At 40.5% G+C, this 18,521-nt stretch overlaps 1 protein-coding gene and 1 long non-coding RNA gene across 2 annotated transcripts; one reads left to right on the top strand and one right to left on the bottom strand.

The window, feature by feature from the left end:
• The first annotated feature begins 1,717 nt into the window (after positions 1-1,717).
• On the top strand, positions 1,718-2,319 carry LOC122309616. Its single transcript, XR_006242467.1, has 3 exons — positions 1,718-1,765; positions 2,043-2,134; positions 2,269-2,319. It is a non-coding gene; the product is annotated as an uncharacterized LOC122309616 (long non-coding RNA).
• An 11,805-nt stretch (positions 2,320-14,124) lies between these two features.
• LOC122310202 lies at positions 14,125-16,236 on the bottom strand. Its single transcript, XM_043124080.1, has one exon. The coding sequence runs from the start codon at positions 16,234-16,236 to the stop codon at positions 14,125-14,127; it is 2,112 nt and encodes a 703-aa protein (XP_042980014.1).
• Positions 16,237-18,521: the final 2,285 nt, after the last annotated feature.

Genomic DNA, 18,521 nt, shown 5'->3' with positions numbered 1-18,521 from the left:
AAATGAATGAAACAAATGTCATTTACAACAGAAAGACGATTGCTGCGGAATGAATGACTCATCCAAGGTTAGTAAATTAATCACTCTCTTAGACTTTTGTATTCCATAAACGATACACACAAATACATAAACACAAACATACACATATACATACAAACACGCGCGCACACACACATACACTTACATGCATACATACATACATACAACATATATACATACATCTGTACATACATACATCCATACATACATGCATACATACATCCATACATATATGCATACACACACATACACAGATGAACATATACATACATTCATACATGCACAAACATACACAGACTCTTGCATACAAATACACACACAAACACAAACATACACATATAAATACATGTGCACATACACACATACGTATGGATGCGTGATTGAGTTTGAAGAAGAGGAAATTGGAGTAAAGGTAATCATCTTAAAAATATTTTAGTTATTGTTATATTTTTTTGGTTCCCTTTTATGTAAAACATGACTTATTTTTTTATTTTTTTTAAGTTTCAGACAAATAGTCGAGGCTTTGTTGGTTTCTCTGTCTTCTTCATTTGCTTCTTTTGCCGTCTCATGTTATAATCTCTTCTGCACTATTACTATTTAAGGTATATCCTCCGTCCCGGACAAATTTAACTTAGTAGTTTATTCTAGTTCATTTCAAATTTTTTTACCATAGTTAACTATTTTAATTCTTTAAATTCTTTACAATAATTCGAATGATTGAAACTTTAATGAGATTTATATTATCAATTAATCTGAAACATTAAATTTAATTGTTTCACTTACAAAAGAAGCACTTTTTTATATTGTTTATTATATTAGAATTAATAGATATTATCTTATTACCAAGTTTTTTATATTAATAGATGTTATTTTTTCAAGGCGTTGAGGGAATTTAATCGCAAAAGCTTTTGATAGCAGAACGAAAGGCGATATCTTTATATATTTCAATCAACTCAACTATGCATTGCAAGGTTAGTAGTTACTTAGGATTTATTTACATTTTTCTATTTTGCTACACATATTTTGGTACTCTCATCTAATTCAATTTTTAAGTTTCATACTAACGATATTTTAAAATGAATTAAACGAATGTCATTTATAACAGAAAGACGATTGTTGCGGAATGAATGACTCATCCAAGGTGAGTAAATTAATCACTCTCTTAGACTTTTGTATTCCATAAACGATACACACACAAATACATAAACAGAAACATACACATATACATACAAACACGTGCGCACACACACATACACTTACATACATACATACATACATACAACATATATACATACATCTATACATACATACAACCATACATACATGCATACATACATCCATACATATATGCATACACACACATACACAGATGAACATATACATACATTCATACTCGCACAAACATACACAGACTCTTGCATACACATACACACACAAACACAAACATACACATATAAATACATGTGCATATACACACATACACATATACATATGGATGCGTGATTGAGTTTGAAGAAGAGGAAATTGGAGTAAAGGTAATAATCTTAAAAATATTTGAGTTATTGTTATATTTTTTTGGTTCCCTTTTTATGTAAAAAATGACTTATTTTTTTGTTTTTTTTAAGTTTCAGACAAATAGTCGAGGCTTTGTTGGTTTCTCTGTCTTCTTCATTTGCTTCTTTTGTCGTCTCTTGTTATCATCTCTTCTGCACTATTACTATTTAAGGTATATCCTCCGTCCCGGACAAATTTAACTTAATAGTTTATTCTAGTTCATTTCAATTTTTTTTACCACAGTTAACTATTTTAATTCCTTAAATTCTTTACAATAATTCGAATGATTGAAACTTTAATGAGATTTATATTATCAATTAATCTGAAACATTAAATTTAATTGTTTCACTTACAAAAGAAGCACTTTTTTATATTGTTTATTATATTAGAATTAATAGATATTATCTTATTACCAAGTTTTTTATATTATAAGATGTTATTTTTTCAAGGCGTTGAGGGAATTTAATCGTAAAAGCTTTTGATAGCAGAACGAAAGGCGATATTTTTATATATTTCAGTCAACTCAACTATGCATTGCAAGGTTAGTAGTTACTTACGATTTATTTACATTTTTCTATTTTGCTACACATGTTTTGGTACTCTCATCTAATTCAATTCTTAAGTTTCATACTAACGATATTTTAAAATGAATGAAACGAATGTCATTTACAACAGAAAGACGATTGTTGCAGAATGAATGACTCATCCAAGGTTAGTAAATTAATCATTCTCTTAGACTTTTGTATTCCATAAACGATACACACACAAATACATAAACACAAACATACACATATACATACAAACACGCGCGCACACACACATACACTTACATGCATACATACATACATACAACATATATACATACATCTGTACATACATACATCCATACATACATGCATACATACATCCATACATATATGCATACACACACATACACAAATGAACATATACATACATTCATACACGCACAAACATACACAGACTCTTGCATACACATACACACACAAACACAAACATACACATATACATACAAACGCGCGCGCACACACACATACACTTACATACATACATACATACATACATAAAACATATATACATACATCTGTACATACATACATCCATACATACATGCATACATACATCCATACATATATGCATACACACACATACACAGATGAACATATACATACATTCATACACGCACAAACATACACAGACTCTTGCATACACATGCACACACAAACACAAACATACACATATACATACAAACACGCGCGCACACACACATACACTTACATACATACATACATACATACATAAAACATATATACATGCATCTGTGCATACATACATCCATACATACATGCATACATACATCCATACATATATGCATACACACACATACACAGATGAACATATACATACATTCATACACGCACAAACATACACAGACTCTTGCATACACCTACACACACAAACACAATCATACACATATAAATACATGTGCATATACACACATACACATATACATATGGATGCGTGATTGAGTTTGAAGAAGATGAAATTGGAGTAAAGGTAATAATCTTAAAAATATTTGAGTTATTGTTATATTTTTTTGGTTCTCTTTTTATGTAAAAAATGACTTATTTTTTTGTTTTTTTTTAAGTTTCAGACAAATAGTCGAGGCTTTGTTGGTTTCTCTGTCTTCTTCATTTGCTTCTTTTGTCGTCTCATTTTATCATCTCTTCTGCACTATTACTATTTAAGGTATATCTTCCGTCCCGGACAAATTTAACTTAATAGTTTATTCTAGTTCATTTCAAATTTTTTTACCACAGTTAACTATTTTAATTCTTTAAATTCTTTACAATAATTCAAATTATTGAAACTTTAATGAGATTTATATTATCAATTAATCTGAAACATTAAATTTAATTGTTTCGCATACAAAAGAAGCACTTTTTTATATTGTTTATTATATTAGAATTAATAGATATTATCTTATTACCAAGTTTTTTATACTAACAGATGTTATTTTTTCAAGGCGTTGAGGCAATTTAATCGCAAACGCTTTGGATAGCAGAACGAAAGGCGATATCTTTATATATTTCAATCAACTCAACTATGCATTGCAAGGTTAGTAGTAACTTACGATTTATTTACATTTTTCTATTTTGCTACACATATTTGGTACTCTCATCTAATTCAATTCTTAAGTTTCATACTAACGATATTTTAAAATGAATGAAACAAATGTCATTTACAACAGAAAGACGATTGCTGCGGAATGAATGACTCATCCAAGGTTAGTAAATTAATCACTCTCTTAGACTTTTGTATTCCATAAACGATACACACAAATACATAAACACAAACATACACATATACATACAAACACGCGCGCACACACACATACACTTACATGCATACATACATACATACAACATATATACATACATCTGTACATACATACATCCATACATACATGCATACATACATCCATACATATATGCATACACACACATACACAGATGAACATATACATACATTCATACATGCACAAACATACACAGACTCTTGCATACAAATACACACACAAACACAAACATACACATATAAATACATGTGCACATACACACATACACACATACATATGGATGCGTGATTGAGTTTGAAGAAGAGGAAATTGGAGTAAAGGTAATCATCTTAAAAATATTTTAGTTATTGTTATATTTTTTTGGTTCCCTTTTATGTAAAACATGACTTATTTTTTAATTTTTTTTAGGTTTCAGACAAATAGTCGAGGCTTTGTTGGTTTCTCTGTCTTCTTCATTTGCTTCTTTTGCCGTCTCATGTTATCATCTCTTCTGCACTATTACTATTTAAGGTATATCCCCCACCCCGGACAAATTTAACTTAGTAGTTTATTCTAGTTCATTTCAAATTTTTTTACCATAGTTAACTATTTTAATTCTTTAAATTCTTTACAATAATTCGAATGACTGAAACTTTAATGAGATTTATATTATCAATTAATCTAAAACATTAAATTTAATTGTTTCACTTACAAAAGAAGCACTTTTTTATATTGTTTATTATATTAGAATTAATAGATATTATCTTATTACCGAGTTTTTTATATTAATAGATGTTATTTTTTCAAGGCGTTGAGGGAATTTAATCGCAAAAGCTTTTGATAGCAGAACGAAAGGCGATATCTTTATATATTTCAATCAACTCAACTATGCATTGCAAGGTTAGTAGTTACTTAGGATTTATTTACATTTTTCTATTTTGCTACACATATTTTGGTACTCTCATCTAATTCAATTCTTAAGTTTCATACTAACGATACTTTAAAATGAATGAAACGAATGTCATTTACAACAGAAAGACGATTGTTGCGGAATGAATGACTCATCCAAGGTGAGTAAATTAATCACTCTCTTAGACTTTTGTATTCCATAAACGATACACACACAAATACATAAACACAAACATACACATATACATACAAACACGCGCGCACACACACATACACTTACATACATACATACATACATACAACATATATACATACATCTATACATACATACAACCATACATACATGCATACATACATCCATACATATATGCATACACACACATACACAGATGAACATATACATACATTCATACACGCACAAACATACACAGACTCTTGCATACACATACACACACACAAACACAAACATACACATATAAATACATGTGCATATACACACATACACATATACATATGGATGCGTGATTGAGTTTGAAGAAGAGGAAATTGGAGTAAAGGTAATAATCTTAAAAATATTTGAGTTATTGTTATATTTTTTTGGTTCCCTTTTTATGTAAAAAATGACTTATTTTTTTGTCTTTTTTAAGTTTCAGACAAATAGTCGAGGCTTTGTTGGTTTCTCTGTCTTCTTCATTTGCTTCTTTTGTCGTCTCGTATTATCATCTCTTCTGCACTATTACTATTTAAGGTATATCCTCCGTCCCGGACAAATTTAACTTAATAGTTTATTCTAGTTCATTTCAATTTTTTTTACCACAGTTAACTATTTTAATTCTTTAAATTCTTTACAATAATTCGAATGATTGGAACTTTAATGAGATTTATATTATCAATTAATCTGAAACATTAAATTTAATTGTTTCACTTACAAAAGAAGCACTTTTTTATATTGTTTATTATATTAGAATTAATAGATATTATCTTATTACCAAGTTTTTTATATTAATAGATGTTATTTTTTCAAGGCGTTGAGGGAATTTAATCGCAAAAGCTTTTGATAGCAGAACGAAAGGCGATATCTTTATATATTTCAGTCAACTCAACTATGCATTGCAAGGTTAGTAGTTACTTACGATTTATTTACATTTTTCTATTTTGCTACACATGTTTTGGTACTCTCATCTAATTCAATTCTTAAGTTTCATACTAACGATATTTTAAAATGAATGAAATGAATGTCATTTACAACAGAAAGACGATTGTTGCAGAATGAATGACTCATCCAAGGTTGGTAAATTAATCACTCTCTTAGACTTTTGTATTCCATAAACGATACACACACAAATACATAAACACAAACATACACATATACATACAAACACGCGCGCACACACACATACACTTACATACATACATACATACATACAACATATATACATACATCTGTACATACATACATCCATACATACATGCATACATACATCCATACATATATGCATACACACACATACACAAATGAACATATACATACATTCATACACGCACAAACATACACAGACTCTTGCATACACATACACACACAAACACAAAGATACACATATACATACAAACGCGCGCGCACACACACATACACTTACATACATACATACAACATATATACATACATCTGTACATACATACATCCATACATACATGCATACATACATCCATACATATATGCATACACACACATACACAGATGAACATATACATACATTCATACATGCACAAACATACACAGACTCTTGCATACAAATACACACACAAACACAAACATACACATATAAATACATGTGCACATACACACATACACACATACAAATGGATGCGTGATTGAGTTTGAAGAAGAGGAAATTGGAGTAAAGGTAATCATCTTAAAAATATTTGAGTTATTGTTATATTTTTTTGGTTCCCTTTTTATGTAAAAAATGACTTATTTTTTTGTTTTTTTTAAGTTTCAGACAAATAGTCGAGGCTTTGTTGGTTTCTCTGTCTTCTTCATTTGCTTCTTTTGTCGTCTCATATTATCATCTCTTCTGCACTATTACTATTTAAGGTATATCCTCCGTCCCGGACAAATTTAACTTAGTAGTTTATTCTAGTTCATTTCAAATTTTTTTACCATAGTTAACTATTTTAATTCTTTAAATTCTTTACAATAATTCGAATGACTGAAACTTTAATGAGATTTATATTATCAATTAATCTGAAACATTAAATTTAATTGTTTCACTTACAAAAGAAGCACTTTTTTATATTGTTTATTTTATTAGAATTAATAGATATTATCTTGTTACCAAGTTTTTTATATTAATAGATGTTATTTTTTCAAGGCGTTGAGGCAATTTAATCGCAAAAGCTTTGGATAGCGGAACGAAAGGCGATATCTTTATATATTTCAATCAACTCAACTATGCATTGCAAGGTTAGTAGTTACTTACGATTTATTAACTTTTTTCTATTTTGCTACACATATTTTGGTACTCTCATCTAATTCAATTCTTAAGTTTCATACTAACGATATTTTAAAATGAATGAAACGAATGTCATTTACAACAGAAAGACGATTGCAGCGGAATGAATGACTCATCCAAGGTTAGTAAATTAATCACTCTCTTAAACTTTTGTATTCCATAAACGATACACACACAAATACATAAACACAAACATACACATATACATAGAAACACGCGCGCACACACACACTTACATGCATACATACATACATACAACATATATACATACATATGTACATACATACTGTGATACCCCGTTTTTACGTGTATTTTCTCTGAAGGGTTGTTTTTAATTTGAATAATATATTGGTTTATTTATTTTAAATTAATGTGTTTAATTTATTTTAGTCGTTTTACGGTTTTTAATATCGTTTTCGGCGGATCGGTTTTTGGTCTCCGGAGTGAGGATTGGACCTCATTTCTTTTCTTTCCTCTTTTTCTTTTTCCCTTTTTCCTTTTCTTTTTCCTTCTTTTTCTTTCTTTTTCTTTCTTTTCTTCTTCTTTCTTCTCCTTTCTCTCCCACGTACGCCCAGCTGCCCCTTTTTCTCATTCCCGTTGCCGCCACTTTGACCGGCCAGTTCTCCGCCGTCCGGCCACCGTTTGGTGCGCCGTCACCACCATTCTCTTCCCCTTCCACCAGAGATCATCCCCACCAATTTTCAGAGCCATCGGACCAGCCGTTAGCTTTTGAGAGCCGCCGGAAGTCGCTGCACCTGCTCTGTTTTTGCCCCTGTCGCCGGTTGCTTTCGCAGCCCAGAACCGCCGCTCGCCAGCGGCGTGGCCGACACCACCCACCCAGTTTTCTTCCCCTCTCACCGGTGAACATCCCCACCAAGTTTCACCTCCATCCGAGCCACCGTTAGCCGCCACGAACTCCTCCAAGCCATACGGTTTTTCACCGTTTCTGGCGCCGTCGCACCACCTCCGGCCACCATCTTTTCACAGCTTCTTCCCCTACCTCTTGCCGACCCAAACCACCCATTTTCGGCCTCGATCCGTTGCCGGAGCAGCTCCCACGAGCTCAACTCCGTTCAGCCCTTTTTTGGCCTTCGACCGCCATTTCCACCACCACCCACGGCCAAAACTCATTTCCCTTAGCTTCATAAATATCTCAAGGCCATTCCCTATCAATCCCGACCCTTGGTTTGTCCCCGTTCAAAAATGGGTAATTTATTACCCACGACAACAGTGTAAATTACACTGTTACGTTGCTTTTTCTCCGCCGTTTGTAACGCCAGGTGTTTTCACCACCCACGCCAATGGGTTTGAAGGGGTTCATTTGTTAGGTGTAGACCGATGGGTTTGAAGAGGAAACTCTTCATCTATTAGGTGTAGACCGATGGGTTTGAAGAGGAAACTCTTCATCTATTAGGTGTAGACCAATGGGTTTGAAGAGAAAACTCTTCATCTAATAGGTGTAGACCGATGGGTTTGAAGAGAAAACTCTTCATCTAATAGGTGTAGACCGATGGGTTTGAAGAGGAAACTCTTCATCTATTAGGTGTAGACTGATGGGTTTGAAGAGAAAATTCTTCATCTATTAGGTGTAGACCGATGGGTTTGAAGAGAAAACTCATCATCTATTACGTGTAGACCGATGGGTTTGAAGAGAAAACTCTTTATCTATTAGGCCTTAAAAATCATATACTTAATTTATTTTAACAACCCACATAAAAAATAAAAAATAAAAACACACCCATCTAAAATGAAATAATAAAAATCTTTACATGAACATATTTAACTTAAGAAATAAAATAAAATGACGTAAAGACTCACGTAGTTAGACTAGGGTATTATAGGTGTGCCCTCGGTGGCCCGTGAAAATCCGGAGGACATGGGTGCCATCCACTCCCGGTTGTACTCATAACCGCATCAGGTCTCCAAGGTGAACAGCCTCTGGTCAATAGAACAATGTAGGCAAGGGAAGTCGGCAGAAAGGATCTGTAACCTCGGGAAAAGGATTGGCTCTGAGGTCTGGGCACGGGGGTCCCAGTCCCGAACCCGTAGGCTGTCGGTGGACTGCTCGAGCTGCTCCCACGGCGAGAGAGGGTCGCCGTGTGCCGGCCGGGGGACGGACTGGGAACGATCGCTTCAGCAGCCTTCCCCGGGCGTTGAACAGTCGACTCAGAACTGCTCGTCCCTTCTGCCTGCGATGCGCTCTTGGCCTTAACTGGCCGAGTCGTGCCTTCGGTACTGTTACTTTGAAGAAATTAGAGTGCTCAAAGCAAGCCTACGCTCTGTATACATTAGCATGGGATAACATCATAGGATTTCGGTCCTATTGTGTTGGCCCTTGGGATCGGAGTAATGATTAACAGGAATAGTCGGGGGCATTCGTATTTCATAGTCAGAGGTGAAATTCTTGGATTTATGAAAGACGAACAACTGCGATAGCATTTGCCAAGGATGTTTTCATTAATCAAGAACGAAAGTTGGGGGCTCGAAGACGATCAGATACCGTTCTAGTCTCAACCATAAACGATGCCGACCAGGGATTTGCGGATGTTGCTTTAAGGACTCCGCCAGCACCTTATGAGAAATCAAAATCTTTGGGTTCCGGGGGGAGTATGGTCGCAAGGCTGAAACTTAAAGGAATTGACGGAAGGGCACCACCAGGAGTGGAGCCTGCAGCTTAATTTGACTCAACACGAGAAAACTTACCAGGTCCAGACATAGTAAGGATTTTCAAACTGAGAGCTATTTCTTGATTCTATGGGTGGTGGTGCATGGCCATTCTAAGTTGGTGGAGCGATTTGTCTGGTTAATTCCTTTAACGAACGAGACCTCAACCTGCTAACAAGCTATGCGGAGGTGACCTTCCGCGGCCAGCTTCTTAGAGGGACTATGGCCGCTTAGGCCAAGGAAGTTTGAGGCAATAACAGTTCTGTGATGCCCTTAGATGTTCTGGGCCGTACGCGCGCTACACTAATGTATTCAACGCGTTTATAGCCTTGGATGACAGGCCCGGGTAATTTTTGAAATTTCATCATGATGGGGATAGATCATTGCAATTGTTGGTCTTGAACGAGGAATTCCTAGTAAGCGCGACTCATCAGCGCTCGCGTTGACTACGTCCCTGCCCTTTGTACACACCGCCCGTCACTCCTACCGATTGAATGGTCCGGTGAAGTGTTTGGATCGCGGCGATGTGGGCGATTCTGTTAGGAGCCTCGGTCTAGCTCCTAAGCATTTGGGGTCCTCAAGCTTGCCTTGGAAATTGTCTTGACCGAAGATGCCACTCTCTTGCTTGGTTTTGCTCCTTGGCCGGCAATGGAGGCTTCCTAAGGCTTAGAAGGTAATGTGTTTGGGGAGGAAGAAGAGATATTCGAAATATGAGGGTGACTAATATGGTGATGCATGCAATGCAAAATGGTGTAGTTGAGGCTCGGCTTGTGTTACTTTGGGAAGAAGCTGGCCGAATGAAGGGACAAGGCAAGTGGGTGTGTGGCCTTGGCGTGTAGGGTTGGTATTGCCCGAAATGGCAAGGGACAAACTGCACCTTGGAAAGGTGGTTTGTCCACCACCCACTTTAGGTGTGGCGGCTAGGGTTGGTTTTCTAGGATTCCCGAAATGGGAAGGGAGGTAGGGTTCTTTTGGGAAGGCTAGATGCAGGCGGTTTAAAGGGGATGATGGCTATGGTCGGTTGATGGTGATAAACTATCAAGCTCAAATCGATCAAGGGTTGTGGGTGAAGTGAAATCTGGCCGTGTAGGTGATGAGGGTGGTGAGATGGGTTGTGTTGGGATTGGTGAGCTTGCTAAGCTTGTAGCAATGCTAGAACCGATAGTTAATGGTTGAAGATGCTAGACAATACCATGCAACACAAATGGATAACAATGGAGGAATGCCACGGAATTGATATTGCTCAAGCACATAAATCAATGCAATACAACAATAAAATGATAGAAATGAACCTTCTCTATTCACGAATTGCAGGAGAAGTTTCTCTCAAAGGGATTCACGAATTTCACCCTTAGAGCCCAAGTGTAAACACCGAAAGCCTCAAGAACATAAGTGTTCGGAAATAATCAAAATGTCCAAAAGTTCCTATTACAATGCATAAAGGTAAAATATATAGTAAAACCCTAGGGAGCCTTCAATGGTGAGGATAAGTCCACGTGGCCCTTGAGATGTCTTGGTCCGTGGAGATAGGGCTGGTTGGGTTGGTGCTCACTTGGTCGAGCATGGCTGCTAGGTGGCTGGTGGTCGCTGCGCATGGCTTGTGCGTGGGTGTGCACCAGGCTGGGTCTGGACAGGCAGGCTGGTCGTGCAGCTGCCTGACTTGGTCTGGCGTGCATGCTGGCCCACCAGCTCGCTGGCATGTGCATGCTGATGGTTTGGTCCCCACGGTTGGTGGTCTGGCCGTGCAGCGTGCATGGCTTGCATGGCTGGCGTGGCTTGCATGGCTGGACGTGGGCATAGATTGCCTGCTGGGTGCTCGGGCTGGTCGCACGCTTGGCTTGCCTGTGCTGCCTGCTGGCCGCTTGCAAGGCCTGGCCCTTGGCCTGGCTGTGCGTGTTGGCTGGCCATGGGTTTGGCCAGTGTGCGCGCCTGGCTTGCCTGCAGGGCCGTGCGCCTGGTCTGGCTGTGCGTGCTGGCTGGCCATGGGTTTGGCTAGTGTGCGCGCATGGCTTGCCTGCAGGGCCGTGCGCATGGTCTGGCTGCGCGTGCTGGGCAGGCCCGCTGGGGCTTGTTGCTTGGGCCATGGCCCGGCCTAGGCTTGCTCGGGGGGTTGTTGCAAGGTGTGTGGACACCAAGGCCAGCACGTAAGCCACTTGGCCGTGGCCTTCCTTACGTGGGTTCTTGACATTCCCCCCTCCTTCAACCTTGCCCTCAAGGATGAATTGAGGAAACCTTGATTCCACGTCTTCATAATCTTCCCATGTAGCTTCCTCCCTTGGCACTCCTCCCCAACGGATCAACACTTGCCAAACTTTCCTTCTTTTCCTCCCCCTTGTGACCACCCTATATTCAAGTGCTTCCCTAGGTTGTAGGAGCATCCGCCCTTCCTCATCAAACTTGGGCAGTTCCTCCACTATGAGCCTTGGGTCACCTACTCTCTTCTTTAGCACGGTTATGTGGAAGACCGGGTGTAGTTTGGAGGTTGGTGGTAGTTCCAACCTATAGGCCACATCACTTAGTTTCTCCAACACCTTAAATGGGCCATGGTACCTTTTTGACAGCTTCAAATTAAGCTTCTTTCTCAATGTCATCTGCCCATAGGGTTGTAGTTTAAGGTACACATAATCCCCTACTTCAAAGGAGATCCCACGCCTCCCTTGGTCATAGTACCTCTTCATCCTCTCTTGAGCCCTTTTTAACTCATTCTTTACCTTGACTAGGATCTCATCTCTAGCAAGGAGCTCCTTCTCTACCTCTTCATTCTTGGCCGTTCCCCTCTCATAGCTTACCAATGCGGGTGGTGATCTTCCATACACAACCTCAAACGGACTCCTTTGGATGGAAGAGTGATACGCCGTGTTGTACCAATACTCCGCCAAGTTAAATAATCTCCCCACCTCCGTTGCTCTTCATGGCAAAAACACCTCAAGTATTGTTCAAGGGTTCTATTTACCACCTTCGTTTGCCCATCGGTTTGAGGGTGGTATGAGGAGCTTGCCTTTAGCTTGCTACCTTGGAGCTCGAATAATTCCTTCCAAAAGGTGCTCATGAACACCCTATCATGGTCTGTCACTATGCTTTTGGGGAACCCATGGATCCGTACTACATTGTCCACAAAGGCCTTGGCCACACTCTTGGCCGTGTAGGGGTGGATGAGTGGAATGAAATGGGCATATTTGCTTAGCCTATCCACCACCACTAGTATCACTTCATGACCCCCACTAATGGGCAGCCCCTCCACAAAGTCCATTGACAATTCCTCCCAAATCATGTTCGGAATTGGCAAGGGTTGCAATAATCCGGATGGGGGCCGTGTATCATATTTGACCTTTTGACATGTGTCACATTCCGCCACCAACTTTTTCACCGCCTTTTTAATCCCTTCCCAATAGAAGAAGTGCTTCACTCTCATATAGGTCCTTAACCACCCGGAATGACCACCCTCCTTGCTATTGTGAAAGTGGTCTAGGATCTCCCTTCTCAAACTCGGCACATTGGGCACATAAATGTAATCTTTGTAGTGAATGAGGCCATCTTTGAACTTGTAGTTGGCTACACCCCCTCCTTGAGCTTCTAATAGCTCCACAATTTCTAGGGCTCTAGCATCCAAGCTTGTTGCCTCTCGGATTTTGTCCCATATATGCCACTCGGCTCCACTCAAGGCCATCAAGGATACTTCCTCTTCTTCATGCACAAGCCACAAAACTACACTTCCTTCCTTTCGGCTAAGAGCATCCGCAACCTTGTTCTCCTTCCCGGTTTGATACACTATCTCATACTCAAAACCCAAAAGTTTCACAAGAAACTTTTGTTGCTCCGGGGTTACAATTTTTTGTTGCAACATGTGCCGTAGTGCTTGTTGATCCGTGATGATAGTGAACTTCCTCCCCAACAAGTAGGGCCTCCATACTTTCACGGCATGTACCACTGCAAGCATTTCCCTTGCATAGGTGCTCCAAGCCTTCTTCATGGGACCGAGTGCTTTGGAGATGAAAGCTATCGGTCTCTTGTCTTGCACTAATACTGCTCCTATCCCTTCTCCACTAGCATCGGTGTAAACCTCAAAAGGTTTCTCAAAATTAGGTAGTGCTAGCACGGGAGTGGTGGTCTAGCCCTCTTCAACTCCTCAAAGGCCTCCCTTGCCTCTTGGGTCCATGAGAAGTTGTCCTTCTTCAACAAGGATGTAAGTGGCTTAGCAATAAGCCCATAGTTCTTCACAAACCGCCTATAATAGCCGGTCAATCCCAAGAAACCCCTTAAGGCCGAAATGTCATGGGGTAATGGCCAATCAACCATGGCCTCAATCTTCCTTTGATCCACCTTCACCCCCTCTCCCGAGATGAAGTGACCAAGATACTCAAGTTCTTTCTCCATAAAGGCACATTTAAAAGCCTTTATGAAGAAGTGGTGCTCTTCCAAAATCCCCATCACAACTCTTAAGTGGTTCTTGTGCTCCTCAATGGTCTTGGAGTAAACCAAGATGTCATCAAAAAAGACCAACACACACCTCCTCAATAATGACTTGAAAATGGTGTTCATGGCAGCTTGGAAAGTGGAAGGGGCATTGCATAATCCAAACGGCATGACAAGGTACTCAAAGTGACCGGAGTGTGTCCTAAAAGCCGTCTTATGCACGTCTTCATCCCTCATTCGTATTTGATGGTAGCCCGCTCTTAAATCCAATTTGGAAAAGACCCTTGCACCATGGAGTTCATCAAGCATCTCATCCACGGTTGGGATAGGAAACCTATCCTTCACCGTGGCTTCATTCAAGGCTCTATAATCGGTGCAAAATCGCCACGTTCCATCCTTCTTCCTCACTAGTAGCACGGGTGAGGAGAAAGGACTATTGCTAGGTCTTATCAGCCCCCCTTTTAGCATCTCCTCAACTTGCCTTTCAATTTCCTCCTTTTGGAAGTGGGCATACCGGTAGGGAGGGACATTGACCGGTTTGCTTTCATCCACTAAGATAAGGCGATGATCAAATGGCCTAGAAGGTGGTAAGGCCTTTGGTACTTCAAGGACCTTCCAATGGTCTCTCAAGACCTCTTGTACCTCCACGGGCAGCAATGTCAAGTCTTCCCCCTTGCCCTTATCTTCACCCTTTCCTACTTCCAAGGGTGCTTCTTGAGTGGCTAGGATGACGGCAAAGCAACTTGCCCCACCCTTACACAGCTTCTCAAAGGTGATGGCCTCACAAGACTTCACGTCCTTGGATGTCATGGCTCTCCACAACCTCTTCTTGGCCCCAAGCCGAAATTCCATAGTCATTTTGTCATAGTCATGAACTACCTTGCCAACTCCCTTGAGCCATGCATTACCCAAGACAACATCAAGGCCCACTAGTGACAATACATGCAAATCAGCCACGATTCTAACCCCTTGTACATTCATTTTCACCTCCCTCACAAGCCCTTCGCACCTTAATTTATCCCCATTGGCTACCTTAACTTCAAAAGGCTCGATGGTGCTTGGTTTCAACCCAACCTTAGTGACTATGTTGGCATTGATGAAGTTGTGGGTGGACCCACTATCCACCAACAAGGTGACCTCAAATTTCCCTATCCATGCCATGACCCTCATGGAAGTGGGTTTTTGTACCCCGGACATGGCATTAAGGGACAACTCGGCATCCCCTTCCTCCTCACTAGGCTCGACCTCCTCGGGTTCGGACTCATGACTTGAGGACTCCTCATGCTCCTCCTCCTCAATCATGACATAAACCTTTCCAGACTTGCAAGAGTGTTCCTTGCTCCATTTGTCTCCACATTTGAAGCATAGACCCCTTTTGATCCTCTCTTGCACTTCCTCCCTAGAGAGCCTCTTCACCTCATAAGGCTTCGGTTTAGAGACCTCCCCGTCCACCCTATTCTTCCAAGGTGGCTTGGTTTGTAAAGTCCTTGAGGCTTTACTCCCCATGTCCTTGGAGAACCTCCTCTCCATGTTACTACTCTCTTCAAGGATCTCGGTCATCCTCATTACTTCTTGAATCCGAGTGGGCTGCTTCAACTTGATCTCCTTGGCTATCCAAGGCTTCAAGCCATCGATAAATGTCCCCACTAGTGCTTCTTCGGACCATCCCCTCACAAGGGTTTGTAATTGCCGAAACTCCTCTATATAGAGATGTACCTTCCCTTCTTGCTTCAGCTTGGCCAATTGCCCATGATGGTTAATGGTTGGTGAAGGGCCGAATTGTAGCATGATTTCCTTCTCAAAAGCAGTCCATCCTAACCGCCTCTCATCCTTCTCATATTGGTCACGGATCCACCGCCACCACTTGCTTGCCTTACCCTCAAGGTAAAAAGCATGCAATGGACACCCTTTCTTGTCGGGGCACCTCGTATGATCGAAAGTAATGGTCGGCTTTGTCTAGCCATTCATAAGGATCCCCACCATCGAACTTGGAAAATTCTACTCTAGGCCTTCTTGGTCCCCGGTCATGAGCCCGGTTTCCACGCCTATGCTCATGGTGGTCTTCATCATATCTTCTATCATACCTCCTTCTTTCCCCTCTGCTGTGATGGAACCTTCTACCCCAATAGTCCGCATGACCATTGGACCTCTCTTCCTCCCTTTCTAACTCGGCTTCATCATTTTCTTCTTGCCGTGGCCCCTCACGTCTTCCATAGTGGTGCCTCTCCCTTACACTCGGACTTCTATGGTAGTTGCCATCCTCTTGAGCCCATCTCTCTATAGCAATTTGGCCAGCTTCTATCCGGCCCATTCTTCTTCCTACTGCCCTTGGTTGTGCATGCATGGAGCCCAATTCACTAGTTTTGGCCTCCTCTACAACAAACTCATGCCTATGTTCATTAGTCAATGAAGCTTGTTCTCAGACATGCTCATTTGCCATCCTTCTCTCGAGCCTCTCAATGCTCGCATTAGTTTCCCTTCTTATGGCCTCCATAGTCCTTCGGTTCTCCTCACTATCCCTTGCGGTGGCATTCAATGCCATTCTCACTTCGGCTAAAGTGGTAGTAACATCTTCCAACACATTGCTCAGCCGTGAGGTTTGTCCCTCTAGTGCCTCGAGGTGCTCCCGGTTGGAGCCCATATGCCCCTCGGTCTCTTGTGTCGTTGGGTTCATGGTCTCTTACTCGGGCCTTTGGCTTCTACTTGGATGCTTGCAACTGAATCCGGGCAGCTTGTACTCACTGCTGGCAGCTTGCAAACCGAGACTACACTGACTTGCAAACTGAGTTCTTCACTACTCTTGACCTCGGTGTATAACTTGAACAGCCCTTGTGAGCCGAGGCTTCAACTCAGGAACCTTGAGCAGCAGCTTGGTGCTTTGGAGGCTTGACCACGGTCCAAGTCCAACCTTGGGTTTTCCACTACAAGTGGTCAACCCCTCTTGCCACTCTTCCAACCTTGGATCCCCCACCTTCAAGGGTGGTCGATCCCCTCAAGGACTCTACTCCTTCCTCTACCTCAACCCCCAAACTTCAGTTTTTCCAACAACAATAACAATAAAAACAGAAAAATGGGATTCCAAAGGAATTCCCCCCAATCCAATCACAAAGATAGGGTTATCACGTCGTTTACCTCTAGGAGAAGTGAGTACTTCTCTAAACCACCAAGCAAGAAGCTCTCAATGAAAGCACCAATAATGTTAGGAGCCTCGGTCTAGCTCCTAAGCATTTGGGGTCCTCAAGCTTGCCTTGGAAATTGTCTTGACCGAAAATGCCACTCTCTTGCTTGGTTTTGCTCCTTGGTCGGCAACGGAGGCTTCCTAAGGCTTAGAAGGTAATGTGTTTGGGGAGGAAGAAGAGATATTCGAAATATGAGGGTGACTAATATGGTGATGCATGCAATGCAAAATGGTGTAGTTGAGGCTCGGCTTGTGTTACTTTGGGAAGAAGCTGGCCGAATGAAGGGACAAGGCAAGTGGGTGTGTGGCCTTGGCGTGTAGGGTTGGTATTGCCCAAAATGGCAAGGGACAAACTGCACCTTGGAAAGGTGGTTTGTCCACCACCCACTTTAGGTGTGGCGGCTAGGGTTGGTTTTCTAGGATTCCCGAAATGGGAAGGGAGGTAGGGTTCTTTTGGGAAGGCTAGATGCAGGTGGTTTAAAGGGGATGATGGCTATGGCCGGTTGATGGTGATAAGCTATCAAGCTCAAATCGATCAAGGGTTGTGGGTGAAGTGAAATCTGGCCGTGTAGGTGATGAGGGTGGTGAGATGGGTTGTGTTGGGATTGGTGAGCTTGCTAAGCTTGTAGCAATGCTAGAACCGATAGTTAATGGTTGAAGATGCTAGACAATACCATGCAACACAAATGGATAACAATGGAGGAATGCCACGGAATTGATATTGCTCAAGCACATAAATCAATGCAATACAACAATAAAATGATAGAAATGAACCTTCTCTATTCACGAATTGCAGGAGAAGTTTCTCTCAAAGGGATTCACGAATTTCACCCTTAGAGCCCAAGTGTAAACACCGAAAGCCTCAAGAACATAAGTGTTCGGAAATAATCAAAAT

This window comes from Carya illinoinensis, chromosome 5, assembly GCF_018687715.1.
Source record: "Carya illinoinensis cultivar Pawnee chromosome 5, C.illinoinensisPawnee_v1, whole genome shotgun sequence".
Lineage (NCBI taxonomy): Eukaryota > Viridiplantae > Streptophyta > Magnoliopsida > Fagales > Juglandaceae > Carya > Carya illinoinensis.
The sequence above is the reverse complement of the archived record's forward strand: the minus strand, read 5'-3'. Positions and strand labels throughout refer to the sequence as shown.